This window comes from Spea bombifrons, chromosome 4 (genome assembly GCF_027358695.1).
Source record: "Spea bombifrons isolate aSpeBom1 chromosome 4, aSpeBom1.2.pri, whole genome shotgun sequence".
NCBI lineage: Eukaryota > Metazoa > Chordata > Amphibia > Anura > Pelobatidae > Spea > Spea bombifrons.
In genome coordinates this window covers 46212682-46240288 of record NC_071090.1, presented here as the reverse complement: position 1 = coordinate 46240288, position 27607 = coordinate 46212682, and the positions used below count along the sequence as shown (strand labels likewise).

At 40.4% G+C, this 27607-nt stretch overlaps 1 protein-coding gene across 1 annotated transcript; it reads left to right on the top strand.

Moving 5' to 3' along the window:
* The first annotated feature begins 10912 nt into the window (after positions 1-10912).
* IFNG (interferon gamma) lies at positions 10913-15526 on the top strand. Its single transcript, XM_053463670.1, has 4 exons — positions 10913-11035; positions 12110-12178; positions 13011-13196; positions 15380-15526. Exons 1-4 carry the CDS (start codon positions 10913-10915, stop codon positions 15524-15526), a joined length of 525 nt encoding a protein of 174 aa, XP_053319645.1.
* Positions 15527-27607: the final 12081 nt, after the last annotated feature.

Genomic DNA, 27607 nt, shown 5'->3' with positions numbered 1-27607 from the left:
CAATTGTACACTCACAATAGCCTTTTATCACTACTTATGTATGGCAAAACATATGTAATAACCCTGCATTAATGTGGACACATCATCTATAAATAATATGAATACAATGGGGATATCTATCTATATAATTATATAATAGACACAGTTACTGTATGTATATATACCAAAATTTGCCACATATCTATTTTCAGAGAAAATCTTTCTGTGTAATATGACTTGGTAGTGTCACTTTGTTTTACTGCTTTGTTTGCATTCATAACTGACCAGTAATATCTTGGTATGACTTTCTGACTTAGCCCTCTTATTTCGTTCGTTGCCAAGAATGCACTGAAACTGAAGGCAGAGGAACAATAGTTATGTCATATACAGAGAATTTACAAAGTTGAGGGGCTTTGCCTGGAAAATGTCACAAAAGTAGAGATGTTTATAGCATATTTTGTATGACAACTTGTCACTTTAGCCACATCTTCCTGTTTCTAAATTGTATATCATGCTTACGATGGATATGCTAACCTTTAAGCATCTTCATTACCACTATGTTAGAGTCAATGCTGAAACTGAAAATCAGCATGCGTTATAAAAGTGTTGGGAAACTCCCAGCCACTGTGTAAAAAAGCATAGGTTTTACTTTTGCCTTCTCCGAATTGTTCCATTCCATGATACCTTGTTTGATACTATGGAATCCAAAATTACTCCTATCCCTGTCATACCCAAACACGTTATTTCTCATTTTTTCCACTTGGTTGTAAGCCCCATATCCCACATTTCTTTCCTTACATTTCTCAGAACATACAGTTAGGTACGTAAATAGCAGTCATGCTATCAAAGGAGCGCTCAATGCAAGTAGAACAGGCCATCCTTAGGCTGCAAAAACAGAAAAAACATAGCAGGAACATTAAGAGTTTGGTACATGCTGAGAAAAAAAGAACGCAACACAAAAAGGCCTGGATATCCACGGAAGACAACATTGGTGGGTGATCGTAGGATCCTTTCCATGGTAAATAAAAATCCCTTTCCAAAATCCAAGTGAAGAACACTCTCCAGGAGGTAGGCATGTCATTATTCAAGTCTACCATAGAAGAGAAGCCTTCATGAGAGCAAATGCAGAGGGTTCACCACAAGGTGCAAACCATTCATAAGCCTTGTGAATAGAAAGGCCAGTAATTATACTTTGAGTACGGACCTTTAAAATCCTGGCGCCAAAGCTGCTGCGTAGTGCGTACCCAGTGGCGTCTCCAGCTTTCATATTTAGGGGGGGCACATGGGGGGCCAGGGACCAAAGTACGGGGGCCAATTATAAAACGGTACATATACACTATATATTTATATATATATATATATATATTTATATATATATATATATATATACACACACACGTTAGACGTGCATTTTTAACTACATAATATGCACTTATCTCTTTGAAGTTAGCCCCTGCTGACAATATATAGAAATATTAGACCCTGCTGCCGATATATAGAAATATTACACCCTGCTTCTGATATATATTAATATTAACCCCTGCTGGGGATATATGTTGATATTAGCCCCTGCTGCGGATATATACTTATATTATACCCTGCTGCTGATATACATAAAAATTATACCCTGCTGCTGATATATATAAATATTTGACCCTGCTACCAGTATATATTAATATTAGCCCCCTACTGCCAATATATATTATTAGTCCCTGCAGCCAATATATATAATTAGCCCCTGCAGCCAATATATATTAATATTAACCCCTGCTGCCGATATATATATATATAAATACTAGACCCTGCTGCCAATATGAATATAAATACTAGACCCTGCTGCCAATATATGTTAATATTAGCTCCTGCTGCCAATATATGTTAATATTAGCCCCTGCTGCTGGTATATATTAATATTGGACCCTGCTGCCGATATATATAGTATTAGTCCCTGCCTCCTATATATAATAATATTAGCCCCTGCAGCCAATATATATATATAAATATTAGACCCTGTTGCCAATATATAAATATTAGCCCCTGCTGCCAAAACATATATAAATATTTGCCCCTGCTGCCAATATATTTTATAGTGAAAAAATTGGACCCTATCCAAGCATTTCCTTGGGCCCCGCTCAACGCTTCCTTGCATGCAATCACTCCCTCCGCTACCACAACAAAAAAAGAAATATTTCCCACACTGACTGCAGATCAGGGAAAGACCGTGAGAGTCAGTCCTGCACCATGACATAGAGAGGTCCTCTCCCCTGTAATCATCCCCAGAGTCCCTTTATCCCCTCATTCACTAAACCATACCGCTCTTTTACTTACACCCTGTAGTTCAGGTATAGATCAAATAAACAACACATGGAAACAGCACATGCAACTAAATGAGATATAAAAAAAACAACTTGTATTTGCAGGTATACATAAATAATGTATGGAAACATAGCATTGCAGGTATAAACCAACAGAACACACAAACCCAGCATTGCAGGTATAGATCAACTGGAAATCACATGTACACTCAGCACTGAAGGTATAGATCAAATAAACAACACATGGAAACAGCACTCCAGGCATTGATCAACTGAATAAGACATACAAATCCTATATTTGCAGGTAAACATAAATAATGTATGGAAATATAGCCGAAACAGATGAACAAAATGACACAAAACCCAGCTTTGCAGGTATATATCAATTGGAATTTACATATAAACTCTGCATTAAAGGTATAGATAAAACACCCTAAATTACAGGCATAGATCACTGGTCACACACCCCAAAGCCATCCCTGGTGTCCACACTGCCCACATAAAACCCGACCAGCACCCAAATTACATATTGTGTCAACTTTGTCCCCAAACAGCTGAACGTACGCCAAGTTTGTCCCATAAACACCTCTCCCTCCTAATCTATCCTATCTACCCCCTCTCCCTCCCAATCTATCCTATCTACCCCCTCTCCCTCCCTATCTACCACCTCTGCCTCCCTATATACCTACTCTCCCTCCCAATCTATCCTATGTACCCCCCTCTCCCTCCCAATCTATCCTATCTACCCCCTCTCCCTCCCAATCTATCCCATCTACCCCCTCTCCCTCCCTATCTATCCCATCTACCCCCTCTCCCTCCCAATCTATCCCATCTACCCCCATCTCCCTCGATATCTATCATATCTATCCCATCTACCCCCTTTCCCTCCCAATCTATCCTATCTATCCCCTCTCCCTCCCAATCTATCCTATCTATCCCCTCTCCCTCCCAATCTATACCTATCTACCCCTTCTCACTTCCTATCTACCTCTTCTGACTCTCTAACCCCCTCCTAACTTTCTACCCCCCTTTGAAGTTCACTTACCTTGGGCTTGTCCAGCGGTGAGATCGCGAGGTCTCTGTATCCATGGTTCTGCAGTGTGCGCGGCTTCACTGCCGGGCGCCGGATATGACGACATATACCGGCGCTCGCACTGCGACCAAGGCAGAGGCCTCGCGGTCGCGGAGAAGAGTGAGAGGCGCCGAACGGTTGCTGAGAACTTAATCCTCAGCGACCGCTCGGCGCCTCTCTTTCTCTCCTCCGGGTCTCTTAAAAAAAAAAAAAACTGTCTGCGCTTCTTACCCTAATAAAGTTGGCAACAAATATGTAAACATAATATAAATGAGAGGTTTTGGTTATATAGCATAATTAAGCTCACCCGCCACGTCAAGGCACACTCTCAATAGGGTGAGAACCTACTCTCACCTCCTACATAGTGGGCACACAAAGCAGTTTATACTGCTACCAAAACCAGTATTTGGTAGCAGTATAAACTGCTTTGTGTGCCCACTATGTAGGAGGTGAGAGTAGGTTCTCACCCTATTGAGAGTGTGCCTTGACGTGGCGGGTGAGCTTAATTATGCTTTGGCCAATTCATATAACCAAAACCTCTCATTTATATTATGTTTACATATTTGTTGCCAACTTTATTAGGGTAAGAAGCGCAGACAGTTTTTGTTTTTTGTATACATTGTACAGCCAATACACTGTTTCTTGCAGCATGCTTACACCTGTTTGGTAGGCCTCATATTACACATTTGTATTATTTGAGCCTGAGACTAGCTTAGCGCACCGACATTCTTTCTTTTCCCTCTTAAAAAAAGCCGGCGTTTCAATTGGGGGGGCACACCGGGGGGGCACAGCATGATGTTGGGGGGGCCATGGCCCCCTCTGGCCCCCCCTGCCGACGCCACTGTGCGTACCGCCTTAACCCTGTATTAACTTCTTCTACAAAAAACAGCAAAAAAACGACAAAAAAATAAGAAAAAAAATGAACGCGAAGAATGTACACAAATATTCACCAGAACCGAACACAGGAAATGGTGAATATTCGTGGAATACGAATATTTTTTTCGCCACAAAGACGAACAGGAGGACGAACACGAAGTCTAATTTGAACCTCTGAAATAAGAGGGCTGTGTATGAAAATGATTGCAATTCCTAAACGTATAATACAATATTTTTCCATCCCTTGAATTAAAGGTGAAAGTCTGTGCTTCAATTGCGTCTTGGTTGTTTCATTTCAAATTAATTGTGATGGTGTACAGCGCTTAGATTATGGAAATTCTGTCAGGGGACAAATATTTCTGAATCTATCCAATCCTTATTAATGATCCTGCACCAAGAGCACCGGGACGGAACAGTATATATTTCTTTGGTCAATTTAGAACTGGGCTCTTCTCATGTCTAATACAGAATTATACATGAGGATCCCCATATAAAACAGACTATATATTTTTAAAGAAGTTGCCATGGTAATTTTAAGGGATCTTAGGTGAGAAACCCTTGCATGCAGCATGCAGACAGAACTAGCCATTGGGATTGATTGTTCACATGTTCAAAATGCATACCACTTGTGTTATTGGGCTTAGGATAGAAAGTAGCACTGGGCTAAAGGAAGGCTAAGGTGCTATTATGAATAAAGAGAAAGAGCTTATCAGTTCCATACAACAATCAGTTTCCTCAACAGTAGATTGAGGTTCCATATTTTTAAAGAGATTATATTTTCTGAAACCATTATACCCAGTTTAACTCAGCAGCAGTCAGTTATTAGGTCATTAAACGTTCTCTGTATCGTAATCACACACCTAATATTGAATTTGTCTGGAATACAGAATTGTATTTTTTCTCCTTCATTTAACCCTGTTTAAACAATTTTTTACATTAATTAAATGCATCCAGCGTGATATGTAACAGAGAGAAAGAGAGGGTAAAGAGAAATAGAATAAAAAAGATAGACTGCTTCCCCACGGTCCCATGTAACCTTTTAGATTATTTGGTTTGAGGGCCGCTGTATTAACAAGGCCTGAACTTAAACCATTAGTGTTAATAGTAGTGATAATAATAATATCATGTTAGGGACCAGGAACCAGATGGATACAAAACTTAAACACCTTTTATTGTAATAACCAAGCAAAACAAAGCCAAATCGTGATCCAGGAGCATATACCAAAAGACAAGACGGGGTAACGAACCAACACAGGTACTCAGACAAGCCGGGGTCATGAACAAGGAGATCAGCAAAGTCAGGAAAAAGCCAGGAGACGGGAGGGATGCCAGGGAAGGCCAGATCCTGCACAGGTAATGAGGAACACAGGAGAATGCACTTGCAGTCAGAAGCAACACAAGACCAAGGATTAAGTGAACCTTTACTGCTTAAATAGCATGAAGTGGGTTGACCTTGGCCTGGATAATGGGTTGGCCCACAGGATAGTAGCTGTGGTAAGCAGGAAAGCAGCCAGACCATACACATCAGTGAAGACCCTAGGCAATGTAATACTGAGTTGAGAAATAACCATAGAATGTCCAGTCCATGCCCTAAGAAACCTAGACTTCATGTCAAGGTCACACCAAGCTGCCTGAGCTATAAAAAATATATTATGACTTATGGGATTTAGGCAAAAGGGTAAGGAAATATGAAATGAACAGCCTCCACTGGGAAATTATATGCATTGCAAAGTTTAAGTGACCTAAAAAAAAGTCTAAAACTACACCTAAAAATTCAATAGAGGTTTCTGGCTCTGCTATCTTGTGTTGGGCTATTAAAATTCCAAGCTCTGGTAGGATATGCAAACTCAAATGGTTCAAATCTGGGGACTCATTGTTAAAAAATCATCTGGATCACAATGGGATCACTACAGGAATTCAACCAGAGCAAACACAAGGTCCTAGTGAAAATGTCCAATAGTTTTGGACTGCTCCTAGAACAAAAACTTAAACTTAAGAAATACTTTTCCATACATCTGTGATGTCCACTTTGGATCCTTTCTTTGGACCACGATCCTCTCCCTGATCTTACTATAAGTTGAATGGCGTTATCTATGAATGTATATGACACAATAAATGCTGGTAAATTATGAGAAATGAGGGCTGACAAATTGAAAATCAATCTTTTTTTTTTTAATTAAAAATTTCCAACAGCTGACTCTCCAAATAGGGTATCAAATTGGCTTATAATAACTTAAACTCATAAGAACTGCATCAGGATCTGATAAGGACAATTATGGCATTCTAAAGATCTCCTGTGGTAGGGCAACAATCCCGGTATGGAAACCTAATGATAATCCAGAGATGAGAAAATTGTATATGTATTTCAGAATATTGATGCAAACTCTGTATTACAGTTATATTACATATAGCAGCAATAGATTTTAATGTGTATCGTTCAGAAGACATCAAGCCTTTTGTGATATGAATGTAAATAATTAACGAAGAGTTACTATTTAGAATGTAATTTTAAATATGAGAGCATGTGACCATGGTTTGTATGATGTTTAATAATCCTATGATTTTGTGACACCGATATTTTATTCAAAATCCAGAGAGGAAAATCTGAGTAAATACAACCACTGCAGGCTTTGTGGTTTGAAAACATGGTTGTTGTATAATTTTGAGGGAGTGAAAAAAAAAAAGCATTTCCTCGAATTTACCTAACGTAAAAGAAAAAATGAGAGGTGTGAATTTCTTTTATCATCATAAAAGTTAGATTCTTTTTGTTCCATTGAGATATTTTATATTTATGGGGTGGAGCAAAGTGATACTTTCTATATTAATAGTTTTCATTGGGTGAATCAACATTGGGCTCAGGCGAGCTTTACATTGAATAGAAAACTATCAGAAAACAATGTGCCGAATATCCAATGCCAAAATAAACAAAATATTTTATAGCTTCATTCCTACCACATTTTAAGTAGAACTGTCTGAATTTTAAGGGCAGTAGTGATCATAAGCCAGTCAGAAAGATTATTATTATTATTTATTCTTTTATAAATCGCCATCATATTCTGCAGAGTTGTACAATTACATAACTAGTAGTGCATGACATAACAATTTTACTTTCAGAAAAAAGGTAAGGAGGGTCCTGCCCAAAACATTTTTATCATTCAGCCTAATGCAAAGTGAGTCATGTTGAGAACAGGGCTCTGCTAGGGCCATTCCATCACTTCCAGGACCCCTTTTTCTTCTTTTCATGAAGACAGGTCTTAATAACCTTGGCTGTATGTTTGAATCGCTGTCATGCAGCATAAGAAATTTGGGGCCGATGAGATGCATCCCCGATAGTACAGAGTGATGGATAAGTATCTGTCTGCACTTCTCAGCATTAAGGAGACCAATTCTGACCAAATCCCAAGCTCAATTTGCAGAAATGCGGCCCCAAACTTGCAAGGAACCTCCAACTTGTTTCACTGTTGCCTGTAAACACTCATTCTCTTACTGCTCTCCAGCCTTTCAGCGAACAGCCTTCTGCTACAGCCAAATACAATTTTTTACTCATCAGTCCAGATCACCTGCTGCCATTTTTGTGCACCCCAGTTTTGATGAAAAGTTGAGTTGCCTGGCCTAGTTTCCACATTGGCTAAATGGCTATTTGGCCGCAAGTCTTCCATGAAGACTGCTTCTGACCAGACTTTCCTTGACAGTAGATGGATGTACCAGGGTCCCACTGTTTTCTGTCAATGCTTCTGACTTCCCCAGGCACTGACTTCACCAGGACACAAACCATGTTTGTGGCCCTCATCCTTACCGGTTCACAAACCTCTTTTCTATAGCTTTGCCTCAGCTCTGGTAACCAGGACTCTACAAACTCCAATATGATTGCCAATTCTCAGCTGATTCTTCCCCTTCTCCGCTACTGATTTTGGACTGCCTTCTCCTACCCACTGACCTTGGCTTGCCTGACTATGCTTACTATCCTTCTGTTCCAGCCACTCAGCACTGCTGTTATATTTAGACCAAACAGCTGCTTTAAGCTCAGGAGTTCAACCACTTGAGTATCCAGTGGCTACTTCTGGCAGAAGACACTGTTGACCCAGCTGCTGGGCTCCAAATATGCTTAACATCAAAGTGTGTTCCATTATACAGGTGATCTAAGTGATTGCCTAGGACATTAAGGTGGAAACAGCCACCAGGTTTTCTTGTTTTTTTTCTTTCAAATGTATGTACAAGCATGAGCACCAGAGACATCGGTTTCCTAGGGTACCAGCAACCATTGAGCTTCCCTATTTTTTGAGTATATGAAACTCTCAATAAAACCACCTGAAAAAAAATGGTTTCCTAGTCAAATGCAGCAATGTGATTAATCAAATCTGTGGGTTTCGTTGCTTCACCCTTGTGTTTTTTTTATATATCAGAACAAATCCTGTAAGGACTAATACTTATTTGATATGGTCATCAAAAGTTAAACTTTTTCATCCATATGCATGTTAGTCATCCGATAATGTACCTAATATTATAGGCATACCACTCTAGATCAGAAAAGGACTTTCTGGTGTCGGCAATTATGCACAGAACAGTTTTCTGATTTGGGTAGAGTTATAAGAAAAGGGAATACTGTTTTAACGTCCCCTCAGTCCTGTCAAATGTCAATCATATTTATAGATGCTAAATTGGCATGCGCCCATGTAATTATTTGTTGAATCAAGCTCTATATTTGAATGTGTTGTATATTTATTGTTCAACCTAATTATCAGGATAATTAGTTAAATGTTCACATTAAAGAAATAGAATGCGTATTAGTTTCTTTGTTTAATGTTGTATCGAACAGATCCATTTGTAAAGCATAAAACAGTCTAGAAACAATTAAATCACGGGAGTGTCCTCCTGCATCCAGCATTGTAGAAATCCTCCTTGTTAGAGAGTACAAACTACTAAAAGAGTGTTGTTTTACTATGTTTGTCTGAGTCAAATAATCAAGCAGATTGGAGCAATCATTATATGTCAGCGCAAATCAAATGAAAAAATTGGTATTTTAATGCTAACAACCCCCTTAGTTTTATTAGTCATGTTTCAGTAGATAAAAAGTACAAATCTTTACAAAAAGGAATACATTTTTGCAGTCCTAATTTGGACCAGAATAAAAAAGGAAGTTTTTCACAAATGGAAGCAATGATGCCACAGGTGATATGGTACATAATATCTATAGTAATGAAGTGGTTTTTAATGCATTTTTTAAAACCCTACTAAAAGGAAAGATAAGAAGTAAAGTAACACTAAAACAAAACTTTATTAAAAAAAGACAAACAAATGAAAAAGACAAACAAAAAAGCACACTTTAATAAAGGAAACAATGTTAGTGGAGGGAGACATTTTATGACTACCTTGAGAGTTCTGACATTTTTACATTACAAGGTTGCATATGTAAAAAAGTATAAAGGAATAAAGTCAACTCTAACATTATAAATTATGGCAGTTAAATTATGATGGAATACACAAGGAGGCAAACATGTAAGGTTGTAAGTTGAAGATTTTTTTTACATTTCACATTAGGGCATCTCTATGGAAGAAGGTGGCATTATCAGCTTCCTTCTCATAAATTGGAACTGTGTATGCGTTCTGGGTCGGAGGTTGTAGAAGAGTAGGTGTGAACATTCGGCTTAGGTATGAGGCAGCTTTTCGGACAAGTGTTTGGATAAATTTCTACACAGTGAAAAGATTAAAAAGGTTGGGCCAGAATCATTAAAAAAGGTCATTAGTAGTGGGGAAAGGATGTTGCCATTGGGTATATATTGGTATTGGGTATATATTGGTATTGGGTATATATTCGGTAACAACAAATCTAAAAAAAAAATTCTAAAACTTATTTTTAAATTGAGTAATTTTTGAATTCAGGAGGTTCCCCATTATTTTACTTGGTGGTGCTGTTGTGTTTTGGACCTAAGAAATATGTTGATCTGCAGAAAGTGGGAGTTGGTGTTCATATTATGACCACCAATAGTCATTTCTCAACTTGCCACAAAATTCATCATCTCAAATGTACCCTTGGAGGAAGATGGATCTCAGCTACCACATCAGTAGTGTTAGGATGATTAATACAATTTGTGATTCACTTTGTAGATTGTTTTTAATATTGAGGATTCATCATTATTACAGTTAACATTTTACTTCTTTGTACTTGATGTTGGCAAACCTGTAATCATAAGATAAAAAGGTTGAATTTAAACAAGTGCTGCTCCTAATTAAAATAGCACATATTAAATTTGACAATGGAACACTGGTATTGTAAAAATTTCCAATTCTGTGTTTCGGCAGAGAGTTTGACTTTCTAGGGATCCCCTCATTTCCCATTTTATTTGCATATCTGGACAAGTGTATGATGAATACTTTCTCTGTAACTTAGAGGAAACTAAGGCTACAATGCAGAAAACCCCAGAAACCAACCCTGCTAGTAGAAAAAAAAAAAACAACAACCTTCACACCGCCTATCTAACACCATCTTCATTTCTGAGCCTGTGAAAATGAGTAGTTTTGACGTCTTGCCGATTGGGGTATAAATACAACCTGTATGTAACATAAAAAATATTCACTTCTTGAACAGAGGACAGATCACTTCATTATTAAGGACCTAACCACAAAACACTAATTTTGGCACTACTGTTGCAAAATAAGTACTTCAGAGACAATGAAACACTCTGTATTACTTCTGCTTCCCTGCATTGTCTCTTATTGCATTGGGCAAATTAATGGATATTCAATTGATCTCAAGGAAGCACACGACAGTACTGAGAGACTCAGAGAATATTTTGTAAGTATGATCGTTATTTCTATGTGTTTATTAATAAAACAAATATATATATTATTTCAGAAATCATTTGATAGATAAATGATAGATAGAAAGATAGATAGGTAGATAGATATTGTATATCATTGCGGAATATGATGGTGCTATATAAATACATTAATAATAACATATAGTGAATAGCAGTATACTTATATTGTTCTAAAATGCCAGTATAAATTGATACATTACTTATACACATAATAATGCAGTATTTCTAATGCTGTCGTATACAGCTGCATCACAGAATTTGTGTTTTATATTTTTTACTGAGATGAGCAAACAACTTTTTTTATTTTTGAGGAAAGTTTCCATAGAAATTGCTAACTTTAGCGTAGAGTCTCATATAGACAGGCAACCTATATGTCGGAAGAGGAAATGGTAATATAAACTCTATGTCTGTAACAGAGTTGGTTGCAGTTATATGTATGTGTGTGGGAGGGGGGCCAGCGTTACAATGTCTCTGTGGAGCCACAGAGCAACATTCTATAACATGGTAATATAAGCAGCAGCCCCAAGTCTTGTCCAACCTAGTGAAGGCCATATCAGCCAAAAAGTGGCATATTTATTGGTGTCTCTGAAAAAAACTCAAAATGAGTAGTTCTTTATTAACAAGAGCTAAACATTTGTTGTAAAATATTTAGAAGAAACCATATTTCAGCAAAAGCATAACCATCATAATTGGGTAATCCTGAAAACTAACTGTCGGACACTGGTGTACTGCTAAAGGGGGAGTTTGCAGGTCCGCCTTTAATCTCATCAACTTTACTGTGCAATATGAAGCACTGACCCCAGAGATCTCCTAAAGTTAAGACTAAGCTGGCCATGCATAGTGTGTAGTTACATTGGTGAGATGACTTTAAAGAAATGTCTAAAATACAGTTCACTGAGGTCACCCCTTCTTAATACATAATGAAGATGATGATTTGAAATTTACGAGCAACATCCTGGTTTGTTTATTTACACCTTCGGGTATAGAATATGTATATGTTTTATAATAAAAACATGACCTCATATATAGTATTTTATAATTGTTTGCAGAACTCTATGGATCAGGATGACAAAGAATATGGTGTTGTCTTTTTGGAGTTATTGAACACTTGGAAGGAGGTAAATATCTTGCTTTTACATTCATTTTTATACATACATCTTAATTCAAGTAGTGTTATCGTTCCTGAGTAATTTTAGGTTTGGTTTCATTCAGCTCTATTAGAAGCTAGTTTGATATATTAAACTTACATATTATATGATTATAGAATAAAATTAGCTGCTTTAAAGATTGCAGTACAGCAAAGAAAACATTGGCATCGTATACTAGGATTTTCCTGTAACTTTACCCTTTTTTTAAAAAAATTATGACTATGGGCAAAAATTTACCTGGCTATATGTGTATATATCTGTACTATAAACCAGGATAAATAATAATCATACTTCTCATACATTGCATTTTAACAGAATATTTTGCTCTACAAAGGAGAACTCGATGAAGCTAGTAGCCTTCCATATTCACTTTTACTCAGAACATACAATAGAAGTGGATGTTATACATAAATAAGCTATTAATAACCAACTGTCCTGTAAACCAGTATATAATTAGTGGAAGGTTTTAGGTAGGCAAATTAAGTAGTAGATATTCTTGTAGTTATTTTGATTTTTATTTAATTTTCTTGGAGCAACAAATTGCATGAATTACAAATACACATTTTTGCTTTTGAGCTGAATCAACTAATATATATATCGATATCAGGCTCCTGTTTGTCTTTCATGCAGATGGAAATATTTGTCTAACTTTTGCTAAACCTACAAATATGGTGGTTTTTACCAAAAGCCTCTCTTTTTAAGTTATTTGTTAAAATGTTGTTTATTCTGAATTGGCTAAGTTTGTAGGACACATTAACATTAGTTATTAGACAATAATCAAAGTTTATTTTTGCCTCTATAGGAAGGGGAGAAAAAACTCTTATTGAGTCAGATTGTCCCCATGTATTTGAAAATGTTGGAATCTATCAAAACCACTGAACTGCAAGATGTCATTAAAAGCATTAGAAATATGCTCCGTGGGCCAAATGAACTTTTGAAACAAAGTGAAAAAAAACTTAAAAGTCTTCATGAATTAAAGACAGTTAAGGTATATAATATTTTAAATACATTTACTATGAGTAAGATACAATTTTAGATGCTTTGTAAATTTGTCAATTAACTTTTGTTTAGACAATGATCCACATTTGGAAGCAACTGACATAAACTGAATATAAATAGATCCCTTCAGCAAGAGTACCAAATAAGTAAGCATAGTTACTAAAACTTAAATACAGGGCCCCCAGCAGTGGCATATACCTAGTACTGGTGTAGTGGGCCTGGCTGTGGAGGCCATAGGCCTCTAACACCAGCTCCCCCGCCAGACTTAGCGCTAGGCCAGCTCCACGCGCCACGCTTCCTCAGGCAACATGCTGAAAATGAGAGCAGGAATATGATATTGTTTACTGGCGTCCACACACCGTGTTGAGGCAGCCGAAGAGCTGGCATTAGCATAGCCCCTCTTGAACCAACAAAGTTAGATTGTGTGTGTAAATAAGTATGTTAGTGTGTGAAAGTTTGATTCTGTATGTTAGTATATGTGTGTTAAAATAAGGATGTTAGTCTGTGTAAGTATGTTACAATATCTGTGTGTATGTTTGTGTGTGTAAGTATGATACTGTGCGTGTAGTAGACTTGTGCATTCAGATTTGCACAAATGTTAAGTTTAAAGAAAGAGAAGGACCCAATGAAACAAATGAAAACAAAACAGAGAGCTCAGAATATTTTTTTGAATTCCACTGTTTTTTTCCACTGTTTTTTTCCCTGTATCCTTTCCTGCAACTCTTCTTGTTCTTCTATCTTTGCCCACTTCTCCTAGTGTTTTCTTTCTTCATCCACATCTCAGTGAACCAGACCTGCTGGGACACTTCTGCAAGTAAGAACAAGAAAGAGACTGTCTCCTTGGATCTGCTCTTTTGTGGAAGTACACAAAGACAGATTTACAGAGGAAGAGAACTGTTTCTGCACTTCTTTTTCTCTGTTAATCTGTCCCCATTATTCTGGCCTATCGGAGTACTTCTGCAATAGGGCCTTTTCCAGAAGTGGCTAGGTTTACAGAGATGCAGACAAAGAGAGAAGACACAGGATAAGCAGATGAAGATAGAAGAACAGGAACAGCCAAGAGAAGATGCCTAGCTTTGGGAAAGGAACAGGGACATTGAAGCAGTTGATGAAGAAGTTAGGGAGACAATGAGAGAGAGCGTTACAGAGAGTAAATGAGAACATGAGTGGGTGTGAATAGAGTGTAAGAGAGCATGAGAGTATGTGAGAGCATTAATGAGAAAACAAATTTTGTTTCCAAATGTTAAAAGCCCTCTGAATTGTGACCGCCAGACAGGAAACAAAATCTGTTGTCTGAAGACAAATTGAACAAAACAAAAACTCCCATTCCCATTAATGACCAATATAGAAAGTGACGGCAGATAAGAACCATTCGGCCCATCCAGTTTCACAGTTTCCTGCTTATGTGTCCAGTGGTTTGCAGTAAAGATGTTTTAAATACTGTTAAAGAAATCAGATGAGATCATATTTCCAAATAGTGATAGTCTCTTTTAAGCCACATGCGTGGATGTAATTACTTTTTTTTAAAGTTAACGATGAGTATCCAAAAAGCAGAAAATATCCATGATTTTGTGTTTTTTATATTATATTTAAATATTCAGATTTTTATAATTCTAATGATCCAGTATATATGATTGTAGAGACTTGTTTTGTTAAAAACAAAACCTCTACCTTTTGCTCACCTACATTATTGTCTATGAATCGGCAAATTGTAATATAACGCTATTTATGGCGATATGATTGAGACTTAAACGTTTGTTATGAAGGGTGAACCTCGGAGGATTTCTTTTAAACGAAGGATCAGGCTGGTTTTGTATAATGCTTAAAAGCATGTAACCCAAATGATAGGGTTATATGCTTACCACTACCTACTACTCCAGTGGGCACATTGGGTTGTGCATTGTATGGCCACTGGGCAGATATGCATGGCTACTTGCGTCATCAGCTAGCCATTGACCTGTCCGGTCTTGACTCCCATTCACATACTTGAGACTTTCAGACATGGCTATTGTGCTATTTAATCTTTATTGTTTATGCCAGAGAGGTAAAATGAACCTATATAATATTGCCTGGAATAGTTCCGATAGCATATAAGGACTGCTGGTATGTTATATATACATATATATACATGTTGTACCTAATGAGTTTTTTTTATTTTACTTTATTATGCAGTTGACAGACACCAAAGTTCAGCATGCTGCAATCAAGGAACTTTTTTTTGTTCTCCGAGAACTCTCACATTTGGAAAAACCACAAAACGTCGTCCCCAAAAAAATGAAAAGAACAAGCCTACGCAGAAGACGAGGAAGTCAAAACTAAACAATTTTTTTTATATGTAATACTACCATAACTGATATTTATGCTCTTTAATTTATACTATTTAATTTGTTTCCAATCACTTATTTATATGAATCGTAAAAAATATTTTATTTATTTGCTGCTAAATTATACAATAAAATATATATTGTTTACAAAATAGAATTTTGTTTTGTGTTAAAAATGGTAATGGGAATATTATAATCAATTCTAGTTAGTAGATACCTCCATACTTCTCCCTCTGTTTGAAAGCATAATTTTTATATATAACCTCATTGTTTACAACCACGTAAGTTGTTGGCACTGCATAAACAAACAATAATAGAAAATAATACCACGACATGAAGGAGATAACATAGCTACCACAAAGGTGCTGTTAAGTAAATCTAGATTGAATAGAACTCATTGAAATTATTATCTAGTACAGCATGCCACAATGGGCACACAAAGCCTTCAGTTGTGGCACATGGCCAGGTTGGGGTGTGTAAGCTGTCCAGTTGCATAGGGCACCATGGCATCAGGGTGCCATCCTATCACCAAGGCCAGGTCAGGCCCGCGCCAAGGCACCCAGGCAGCAGGGAGCGGAGGAGAGTGTAGCCCATGGAACCAGCGTAGCTAAGTGGAAGGGGCCTTGACTGGGTGAGGAGGTGAGCTTAGGAAAATGGAGTTAAAGGACAGGGCTGGACCGGGAATGAAAAGCAGCCCTGGAAATATTTGGACATCAGCCCCACACGCCACACCCCTTACACACGCCTATCATGAGCCACACTATTTACCATAAAAACAGCTATAACTCATTATTTTTAAAACTATATTAAATTGTTCCTTTACGATAACAGAATACCACATTGTTATTAAAATCCCAGGAACCAAAAGTGTTAAAATGCCCGGAAAGGACCTGGGAATGGACAGAATCTTAACTCCTCACCACCCATGTGTATTGGATAAAGATGACATCAGAGCTCGGCAGATGTATGAGATAGAATGTTATGTGATGGGACTGGGAATACATCAGTACACTAAAAAAAGTCATGATACACCTGAAGCCACAATGTAGTGCCACTTATGCTTTTTAATAAAATATGCAGATTGAGTAAATAACACAAAAGCTTTACTTTTCCTCTCACTGATTTGTGGGCCTAGAAAGTTTTGTCCTCTGAAGTGACTACAAATTCAGGAGGGCATGTTATCTCTGGATAAGTAAAAATTAAAAAGTTCAATTTATTCCTACAGTAAGTAAAGTGCCAGGAAACAGATGACCAAATACACACCAGGACAAGCTCTGCGACACCGACACCCAAACACACGTACCAGGACAGGCTCTGCCAACCAAACACACACCAAGACAGGCTCTGCCACACCGACACCCAAACACACACACCAGGACAGGCTCTGCCACACTGAAGCATTAAAACTCTATTTTCTACACTGCTTTGTCATTAACTGCCGTTTTTTATTTTTGCCCCTTGTGTATTGATGCCCCAGCCAGACCCCCTTTGATTAATGTGCCCCCCACAACCTTGTGCATTGTCCTCCTTTGTGCATTTATGCCCCCACATCCTTGTATATTGATTTATGTGATGCCCCAGCCAACCTCCCCCCTTGTGTATTGATACCCCCACCCCCCAGGAGGAACTCTTCTGTGAGCCTGCCTCCTTGAACGTCACATCTTAAAAGGGGCGGGATGAAGGGCTGGGGTACTGCTGCCACTGGGCGCCACGCTTTAAATTCTTTTGGCAGCTGGCGGAGGCAGTCTTACAGCCACATGATGGTATCTTTGGTTTTCACGGCCTTTGGGAGGTTCTGTATACGGTAAATAGGTCCCCTTTTAATTCATTTTTCCTACCTGAATTTCCCACCCTCCCTCCCTGTTATTAGTAGGATAATTGAGGGTCTTCTCATCAGTGTCACAGTGGCGGTGCTTGTCAGTGTAAGGTGGGGGTGGAATAATGATTGGTTAATAGGAAATAGTGTGTTTCTGGTTTGGTTGGTATTGGCAGTTTTGAGCTGGTCGGTGGCTCAGAACCTGGTGTGGGAAAGGTGCATCTCGGTATGCAGACCAGCACAGCCACCCTGAGCCCGCTCCCGAGCCAGTGATCACTCCCACGGAGTGATTCTGTAGGCTGAAAACGCGATTGCCGGCAAACCAGCAATTGTGTTTTCAGCTGCCATAGACAGCTTCAGGGAAGGGGGTTGTGTGTTGATTGGGTCCCCACACAAGTGTGGGGACCTGACACAACACACCCCTGCTGCCTGATCGCTCCAGTGATCGCGGCATTTTAGGGGTTAATTCCCATTTTGTAAGGGGCTCTGCTGCTGGTGGTCTGCTTCCAGGCAGACCAGCAACAGCAAAAACGAGCCTCCATAAGCCCTTTGATGACTCCTGTAGGCATGGAAGCCTACAGCAGTCATCAGAGACTCCTTCCTGCCAGAGGCAGCTTCAGGGACAGGGGGAGAGGGTTCTTCGGTCTCCACATGAGTGTGGACACCAGCCCCAATCCTCCCCTGCTGCCTGACTGCTCAATGAGAGCGACAGTGCAGCGTTAAACCCTTCAATGCCACAATTGTGTATGACACATTTGTGGCATTGCAAGGGTTAACATTTGTCCCTGCAAGCTTGTGGGGACTAAATATCAGTCAATGCGGTGCTCCAGTGGAACATCAGCATTGAAAGAGTTAAAAAAAATTATCAAAAAACAATAAAAAAAAGAAAGAAAAAAAAAACAGCACTGACCTGAAAGTCCAAGGTGCTCCAAGGTCAAATGCTGTGAGTTTAATAAGTGGGCTGATGATGATGATCAGATCACTCCTGACCAACTGTTAGTTTTAAAAAAATCCTGGCTCCTAACTTTTTTAGCAGGCTCCTAGATTCACAACAAATTTGTGAAGCCCTGGTTAAGGTATTGGATATCCAGGGGCCCACAAAACGATTCCTCTGTAAAGAGGGGCGCTGAGCATTCGCTTATGAAAACGTTTTCAGCAACCCCTCGGTGCCCTTCCACCCGCCTCGGTGCTGCTCTGACTGCAGCGGTGGGAGCAAGAGTGTCACAAGCCGGGTAAACAGATCTGGTAGGAGCCCAGGTGCAGGAGATACCAGGGGTTCTGTCTGTACCCCACGATGCATGATGACTTGGGGGTTGTTACAGACAGAAACAAACCACAGGCAGAATACGGTGATATGATCTGTATTGCAGATAATGATATTGACAACAAATACTGGTGGAAAGTCTCTAGGCTGGAAGCCCTCTGGATGGGGCGCACGGCAGGAATCCCTCTGGTTGGGGCGCACAGCAGGAAGCCTTCTGGATGGGGCGCACGGCAGGTAGGCATTGCAGGACTGTCCCGGTATGTCTCAGGCCTGCTGTTTCCAGGTTTCTAAGTTTATTAATGTAAAGTTCTTGATCCCCATGTAGAATAGTTGGCAGACTATGCAGGACAAGCACTATGAATATCATTCCAGTACAAATGCTAATGCTATTTAATAAAATCCTTCTCAAAGAGAAGATCGAGACTATTAGAAAAGACCTCTCTTCCTTACAACTCCCTCCTACGCCACTCACCACCACTCACTCCACTCTTACTATACTAACTGCCTTTCCCCCTACAACCGAAGAAGAGATAGCCACTCTTCTTTCTTCCTCTCACCCAACAACCTGTCCCCTCAACCCCATCCCTTCACACCTCACAAAGTCTCTATGTCATCCCTTGGTCCATCACTTACCCACCTATTTAATCTTTCTCTATCATCTGGAACTGTACCATCTGCCTTCAAGCATGCGCTAATCACACCAATTCTAAAGAATCCTTCCTCAGATCCCGTCTGTTTGACTAACTACCGCCCTATCTCTCTGCTTCCTTTTTACCTCTAAGCTGCTTGAACGGATTGTGTACAATCGCCTCACTAACTTCCTCTCCTCTAATTCCCTCCTTGACCCTCTACAGTCTGGTTTCAAACCCCTTCACTCTATTGAAACAGCTCTAACAAAAGTCTCCAATGCAAAAGCAAAAGGTCACTACTCTATTCTAATACTACTGGATCTCTCTGCTGCTTTCGATACTGTTGATCACCACCTTCTTCTAGACTCACTTGCTTCTATAGGCATTCGAGATACAGCTCTCTCCTGGATCTCCTCATATCTGTCTAACCGTTCCTTCTCTGTCAACTTCTCTAGCAAGACATCATCACCCCTTCCACTTTCGGTTGATGTCCCCCAAGGTTCAGTCCTTGGCCCTCTGCTGTTCTCTCTTTATACTTCCTCTCTTGGCAAACTAATCAACTCATTTGGCCTCCAGTATCACCTATATGCAGATGATACCCAAATCTACCTGTCTTCTCCTGATCTCTCTCCATCTCTCATGTCCCGTATTACCAATTGCTTGTCTGCTATTTCCTCATGGATGTCACAACACTACCTGAAACTTAATCTTTCTAAAACTGAACTCATTATCTTCTCTCCCTCCATCTCCACTCCACTACCTGAATTCTCTATCATCATTAACAACACGACTATCTCTCCTACTAACCAGGCCCAATGCCTTGGGGTCATCCTTGACTCAAACCTCTCCTTCATCCCTCACATTCAGTCCCTCGCCAGATCCTGCCGCTTGCACCTAAAAAAACATCTCTCGTATCCGGCCATTACTCACCCAAGAATCCACAAAAACTCTGGTTCATTCACTTATCATTTCCCGTCATGACTACTGCAACCCTCTTCTGGTTGGCACTCCACTGTTTCGACTCTATCCTCTACAGTCTATACTATATCATCTCAGCTCATCTTCCTTGCACGTCGCTCCTCTTCTGCTTCCCCCTCTGTGAAACCCTCCACTGGCTCCCAATTACCATTAGAATTAAATTTAAGATCCTGGTACTGACATATAAGGCCATCCATAATACTGCTCCTCCGTACATTTCTGACCTCATTAGCAAATACTCTCCTACTCGATCCCTACGTTCCTCCCATGGGCTAAGGCTCTCCTCCTCACTCATCACCTCTTCCTTTTACCGTTTACAAGATTTCACTCGAGCTGCCCCATATCTCTGGAATCTACTCCCAAGGAACCTTCAGCATTCACCCTGCCTCCCGACATTCAAGAAACATCTAAAAACCCACTTCTTCAGAGAAGCATATCATCTTAGCTGCTAGAGCTTCCTTGTCATCGATACAACCACCACACTACCTCTCACCCTTTCTCTATGCCTTATGTTTGTCACCCCATTCCCTCTAGATTGTAAGCTTGCAAGCAGGGCTCTCTCCACCAAATGTATCGGTTTGTCTCAGTCTGTCAATTCTTGTCTTGTCATATCCCTTGAATTTATGGATTGTATAAAGCGATGCGTGAACTGTTGGCGCTATATAAAAAAAGAATAATAATAACAATAATTCTCACAAATAGACTCTCTTTTCATGTTTTTTTTGCTTGGGCGGAAATATGCTGACACATTCTACTTTTCTGTGCTTAAAAAGCAAACATAATTCATTTGCGCAAATTGATACACACTGTTGTGTATAGTAATTTTGTACCAAAAAAACCCCTTAATTTCCATGTTTAAAATGTGGTGTTGGTACTTTGAGGTCTGCAGGTTAGTTTCATGCAGAATATTGGACACTCAGGCCCAAAAATGTTCACCATCACTGATCTAGTATATAATTATACTCTAATCATCTAATTATCCTCTCCCTCACCCTTTCTTCACTTTCCTCCTTTCTTCCCATTATTCTTCCTCTGTTTTACCTCCTCTTCCTTTCCCCTTTTTCGTTCTCATGTTCCTTCGCTGTTCTTTCCTTTTTCACTTTCTGCTCACTCACTCTTCCCTTTCTTCTCTCCAGTGACTGGCCTTAGAGGCAGGGGGTGTTATCAAATACACTAGATACCTTCAAAAGGGGTCTGGATATTTTTTTTTAGAAAGGCATGACATACAGGGCTATAAATAGAATAACATTAATATTTTAGAGCTTCTTGATCCAAGGAGAAATCCGATTGCCTCTTGGAGTCAAGAAGGATTTTTTTCCCCTGATGGCAGAATTCAAAGTAGCTTAATTAGGTTTTTTTGCATTCTTTTGGATCAAGAATACAAAGGTTAGGTAGAAGGGTTGAACTTGATTGACCTAGGTCTTTTTTAACCTTATTAACTATATAACTATGTAACTATGTAATTGCCAGGCTTGTCCATTTGACCTGGACATTTGGGAACCATATTGGACCGGTCCTGGAAGGCAGGGATACAGCTTGCTTAGATGACACAGCGTGAGCAGTCAGAAAAAAAGCTGCGAGCGAGGTAAGGGTTTGTATGGAGATTAAGGGAGTATGTATGTACATATGACTGTATAAATAAGTGTTAGCATGTGTGTGTAAGTGTGTGTGAGTGTGTATCTGTTTGTGTGTTAGCATGGATTAATATGCGTAATCATGAATGAGTAAGTATGTGTAAACATACTGTATTGGCCGAATATAGGCCGCACTTTTTCCCCCCACTTTAAGTCTTTAAAGTGGGGGTGCGGCCTATATTCGGGGTCTAGCGCCCGAAGCCCGGGACATGCAGTCCCGGGCGCCGGGCAGGCAGCGGGGTTAGGATACAGATCCCCCGCAGCGGTGCAGGGGACCTGTATCCTACTCTCGGATACGCTCAGACAGCCTCCCCTGCCAGCACTTTCCACGGGGGGGGTGCCGGCACGGGAGGTTGTCTAAGTGCATCGTGCGGACGGTCACCGGCTGACCGTCCGCACGATGCGTTTTACCTCTGCCCCCAAGACTTACCAGAGAAGACTCTCGTGGGAAAGGTACCCTATATCAGGAATTTCCACTCACCGGCTGTCTATAACTACTACACATCCACTGATATCACCACCACCTTCCCATAATATAAAAATAAACAGAAGTATTACATGGCAGCTTATTAAATCGTTTTGCAGTTAACCATGCTATTGCACAAAAGAACAGAAGCAACATATCACTGTTACCACCACCCCTCACAAAAAAAGACACACACAAGTGTCACATTTCAGCTTATCAACTTATTCAGTCATTTTTCTATTGAAACACAATGAAATTGGACAGACACTCAGGGTGAAACAGTGTAACTCCTATCATTATTTAGTGATCCAGACACAGACGGCGGTACAGCATAATGCCTATCATTATACAGTCATCCAGACACAGACGGTGGTACAACATGACTCCTGTTGTTATATAGTGATACAGACACTGGGGGCAGCACAGTATAACACCTGTCATTATATGATGATCCACCCTGCATGCACTTGCACTTCCTCTCAATGTCTCCCTACCTTCTACACAGACCACTCCACGTACAGCTCTGTTTCTTCTCTTGCCTCTTCTTCTTCTTCTTCTTTTTTCTGTTCTTTTCTTTAGCCATCACACCCAACCATCACACCTCACATCCATCACATCTCATGCCCATCACACCCATCTTCTATTTCCCTCTCTTACCCTTTCCTACGCTGTTTTTATTCTGTCTTTTTCTCTAACCCATCTCTCCTATTTTTCTCTGTCACCATCATATATTCAATTTTTCTTCTTTCTTTCGTTCTTCTCATTTCCTCCACCTTTCTCTGTCTCATTTCCCCTTTTTTCTTTTCTTCATCTTTCTTTCTTCCCTTTCTCTTCCTCGTCATTTCACTCTCTTTTTTTTCACTACTTCATTCATCTCTTAATCTTCTTTCCTTTCTCTCTACCTCTACCAGTTCAATCGCATACCTCTTATGACACCCAGCCATCACACATCTTGCCTATCATATTCAGCTATCACACTTTACAGCTCACTCTCATCAAATTCAGTCATGACACCAATCCCACCCCCATCCATGGCAAACAGCCATCATGCACACTCTCTACCTCCTCCCTCTAGGATCTCCAGCAGATGGAAAAGGGGATGGACCAGACCAGAGGAAGCAGGAACAGAAATGAAGGGCCATGTCAAAACAGAGACAATTGAGGGAGTGGCTGGTTGAATGAGAGAGGTGGTAGATAACTGTCTTACCTGTGTCTCTATGAGTGCTGGCAGATGAAGAGGGCGCTCCATCCTTTTGAGGAAGCCTGTACCCTGCTCTCCCATCTTTTGCCTTGTCAATATTTTACTTATGCCAGCACCGGATCCAAAGGCTGATTAGCGGCTGTGCCACTAAAATACAGGATTGGTGGCAACCCAAGCCATACTCTTTGGTGTTTTTAATATTCGTACCATGGTTACCACTGTTAAACAATGCAACAGTTGAAACAATTATAAACATAGTTAATATAAGGAACCAGGACGGAAAACTATATTGCTTGGAAAGGAACAGGGTAACTAATCAGTGAAGGTTACAGGTCTATAATATATACATTATCTCACAAAAGTGAGTACACCCCTCATAGTTTTGTAAATATTTTATTATATCTTTTCATGTAACAACACTGAAGAAATTATGCTAAAATGTAAAGCAGTGAGTGTACAGCCTGTATAACAGTGTAAATTTGCTGTCCCCTCAAATATAACTCAACACACAGCCATTGTCTAAATCTTGGCAACAAAAGTGAGTACAAAGTACTGGGGAGCTACAGTTCATTGAGGGAACCATGAATGCCAACATGTACTATGACATACTGAAGCAGATCATGATCCCCTCCCTTTGGAGACTGGGCCGCAGGGCAGTATTCCAACATGATAACGACCCCAAACACACCTCCAAGACGACCACTGCCTTGCTAAAGAAGCTGAGGATAATGGTGATGGACTGGTCAAGCATGTCTCCAGACCTAAACCCTATTGAGCATCTGTGGGGCATCCTCAAACGGAAGGTGGGGAAGCACAAGGTGGAAGAGTGGAAGAGGACTCCAGTGGCAACATGTGAAATTCTGTGCGGCCTATAATCGGGTGCGGCCTATATCCGAGCAAATATGCTATATCTACACTCACTAACTGGCCACTTTATTAGGTACACTGTCAGGAACCACTTTTTCACTGCCTGAACCATGTTTTTTTCATACCTGTGGTATATAAATCTGCTACCACTAGTGGCCACCCTCTTCCCTCTGGAGCACTCAGAACTCAATTACTAGGATCAGGTGTGTCTTGTTACTTGGGTTGAGCCCTAGTCAATACATCCAGCTGGCCTTGTTACCTGGATTACCCTGCCTTTATGAACCTGCCCTGCCCTTCAGTCAGGGCCTTTGTATTGAAGTCTGTGGACCTTTCTGCTGTGGCTCTGCACCCGTACCATTCCTGGTTACCTGCTTTGTGTCCTGATCAAGTGGATTCCCTGCTTTGTGTCCTGATCAAGTGGATTCCCTGCCTTTCGTACCCTTCCAAGTGGGCTCTGTGCCTTTCGTACCCTTCCAAGTGAGCTCTGTGCCTTTTTCGTGCCCTTCCAAGCGGGCTATGTGCCCTTCCAAGCGGGCTATGTGCCCTTCCAAGCGGGCTATGTGCCCTTCCAAGTGGGCTATGTGCCCTTCCAAGTGGGCTATGTGCCCTTCCAAGTGGGCTCTGTGCCCTTTCAAGTGGGCTCTGTGCCCTTTTAAGTGGGCTCTGTGCCCTTTCAAGTGGGCTCTGTGCCTTTCGTGCCCTTCCAAGTGGGCTCTGTGCCAAAAGACTTATTACCGGTATTTATTTATCCTGCCATACGTCCGGTTTCTTGCTTACAGACTGTATTACCCTTATTTGCTTGTCCTGTTATATACATACAATACATTGCATTACCTGGATTTCTGCTTGTGGTGTCTTTGTATAATCATGCACCGTGGGTTACAGACCGAACCCCAAGTATTCCCTGCACATGGGCACCTACCCGACCTGTTTACCCGAGTCCTGACATACACCTTGCGAGTCCCGGGCTGTAAGTCATTTTGCCTTCATAACTGTCTTCATTCTTTGTGGCATACTTCCTACAAGGTGCTGGAAACATTCCTCAGAAATTTTTGTCCATATGGACATGATGGCATCACGCAGTTGCTGCAGATTTGTCGGCTGCACATCCATGATGCGAATCTTCTGTTCCATCACATCCCAAAGGTGCTCTATTGGATTGAGATCTGGTGACTGTGGAGGCCATTGGAGTACAGTCAGTGGCGACTCTAGAAACAAAATAATGGGGGAACTCATAAGATACCACAGTCAAAACTGGGGGGGGGCATTAATAATTTCCACTATTAAATCATATTACTGAAAAAACATATATATATATTAATACTTGGTCATTAAACATGGGAAGCCTGAAGCCACAATTTAGTGCGACTAATCCTTGAAATAAATATTATAGAGTAAATAACACAATACCTTATCTTTTCCACTAAATTATTTCAGGGCCTTGAATGTTTTGTCCCCTGAAGTCACTACAAATTCGGGGGGCGTTTTATCTCTGGATAAATAAAAATGAAATAGTTTCTACTGTAAATTAAGTGCCAGGAAACACCGACACCCAAACACACACACACACCAGGACAGGCTCTGCCACACTGACACCCAAACACACACACGCCGGGACAGGCTCTGCCACACCAACACCCAAACAAACACACACCAGGACAGGCTCTGCCACACTGATATCCAAACACATACACCAGGAATGGCTTTGCCACACCAACACCCAGACACACACACCAGGACAGGCTCTGCCACACCAACACCCAAACACACACACACCAGGACAAGCTCTGCTACACAGATATCCAAACACATACACCAGGAATGGCTCTGCCACACCAACACCCAGAAACACACACCAGGACAGGCTCTGCCACACAACACCAAAAGACACCCCAGGACAGGCTCTGCGACACCGACACCCAAACACACACACCAGGACAGGCTCTGCCACACTGACACCCAGACACACACACCAGGACAGGCTCTGCCACACCGACACCCAGACACACACACCAGGACAGGCTCTGCCACACCAACACCAAAACACACACCCCAGGACAGGCTCTGCCACACTGACACTCAAACACACACCCCAGGATAGTCTCTGCCACACTAACACCCAAACACACACACACCAAGACAGGCTCTGCAACATCGACATCCAAACACACACCAGGACAGGTTCTGCCACACTGACACCCAGACACACACACCAGGACAGGCTCTGCCACACCAACACCCAAACACACACACCAGGACAGGCTCTGTCACACCAACACGCATACACACACGCTAGGACAGGCTCTGTCACACCAACACGCATACACACACACCAGGACAGGCTCTGCCACACCAACACCCATATACACACAGACCAGGACAGGCTCTGCTAGATTGATAACCAAAAACACACAAACAGCAGGACATAATCTAAGACACAGACATCTATACCAGGATGGATTTTCCACACTACATTGTCGTTGATACTCCCCTTAGTGTTTTTGCCATTTGTTTATTGATTCCTCACCAGCACCTTTTTAGTATAGATTAATGTGGTGCCCCCAGACCCTTGTATGATCTTCTCCAGCCAGCACTATTTGTATTAATGCCCCCAACAAGCCCTTCCCTTATTATTGATTTATGTAATGGCCCCAACACATATATGGATTGGACATGCATTTTTAACTATATAATAAGTATTTATCTCTTAAAATTAAATATGATTTCAAAATAACAGCTGAACTGTCAGTTTCTTTAATATTAGACCCTGCTGCCGATATATATATATATATATTTATGTATATATATATATATATATATATTTATGTATATATATATATATATATATATATATATATATATATATTTATGTATATATATATATATATATTTATGTATATATATATATATATATATATATATATATATATATACATATAAATATCAGACCCTGCTGCTGATATGTATTAATATTAGACCCTGCTGCCCATATATATTAATATTAGCCCCTGCCGCTTCATACTCACTCATTCACACTCTTTACTTATTTCAATATTCTTACGACCCTCATTCTCACTATCTACCCCATCTCACTATCTAACCCCTCTCCCTCCCTTACACATTTTCTACCCTCTGTCCCCCTTTCTATCTACCCCCTCTCCCTCCCTTATCACTTTCTTCCCCCTCTCCCTCCCTTATCACTTTCTATCCCCTCTTCCTCA

What these genes read in the sequence shown, in the direction of transcription:
- IFNG (XM_053463670.1), top strand. Translation starts at nt 10,913, where the DNA reads ATGAAACACTCTGTATTACTTCTGCTTCCCTGCATTGTCTCTTATTGC. An exon ending in AGAGACTCAGAGAATATTTT is followed by an intron (nt 11,036 to 12,109) that starts GTAAGTATGATC and finishes AATTGTTTGCAG; the next exon opens with AACTCTATGGATCAGGATGA. An exon ending in ATGAATTAAAGACAGTTAAG is followed by an intron (nt 13,197 to 15,379) that starts GTATATAATATT and finishes TTTATTATGCAG; the next exon opens with TTGACAGACACCAAAGTTCA.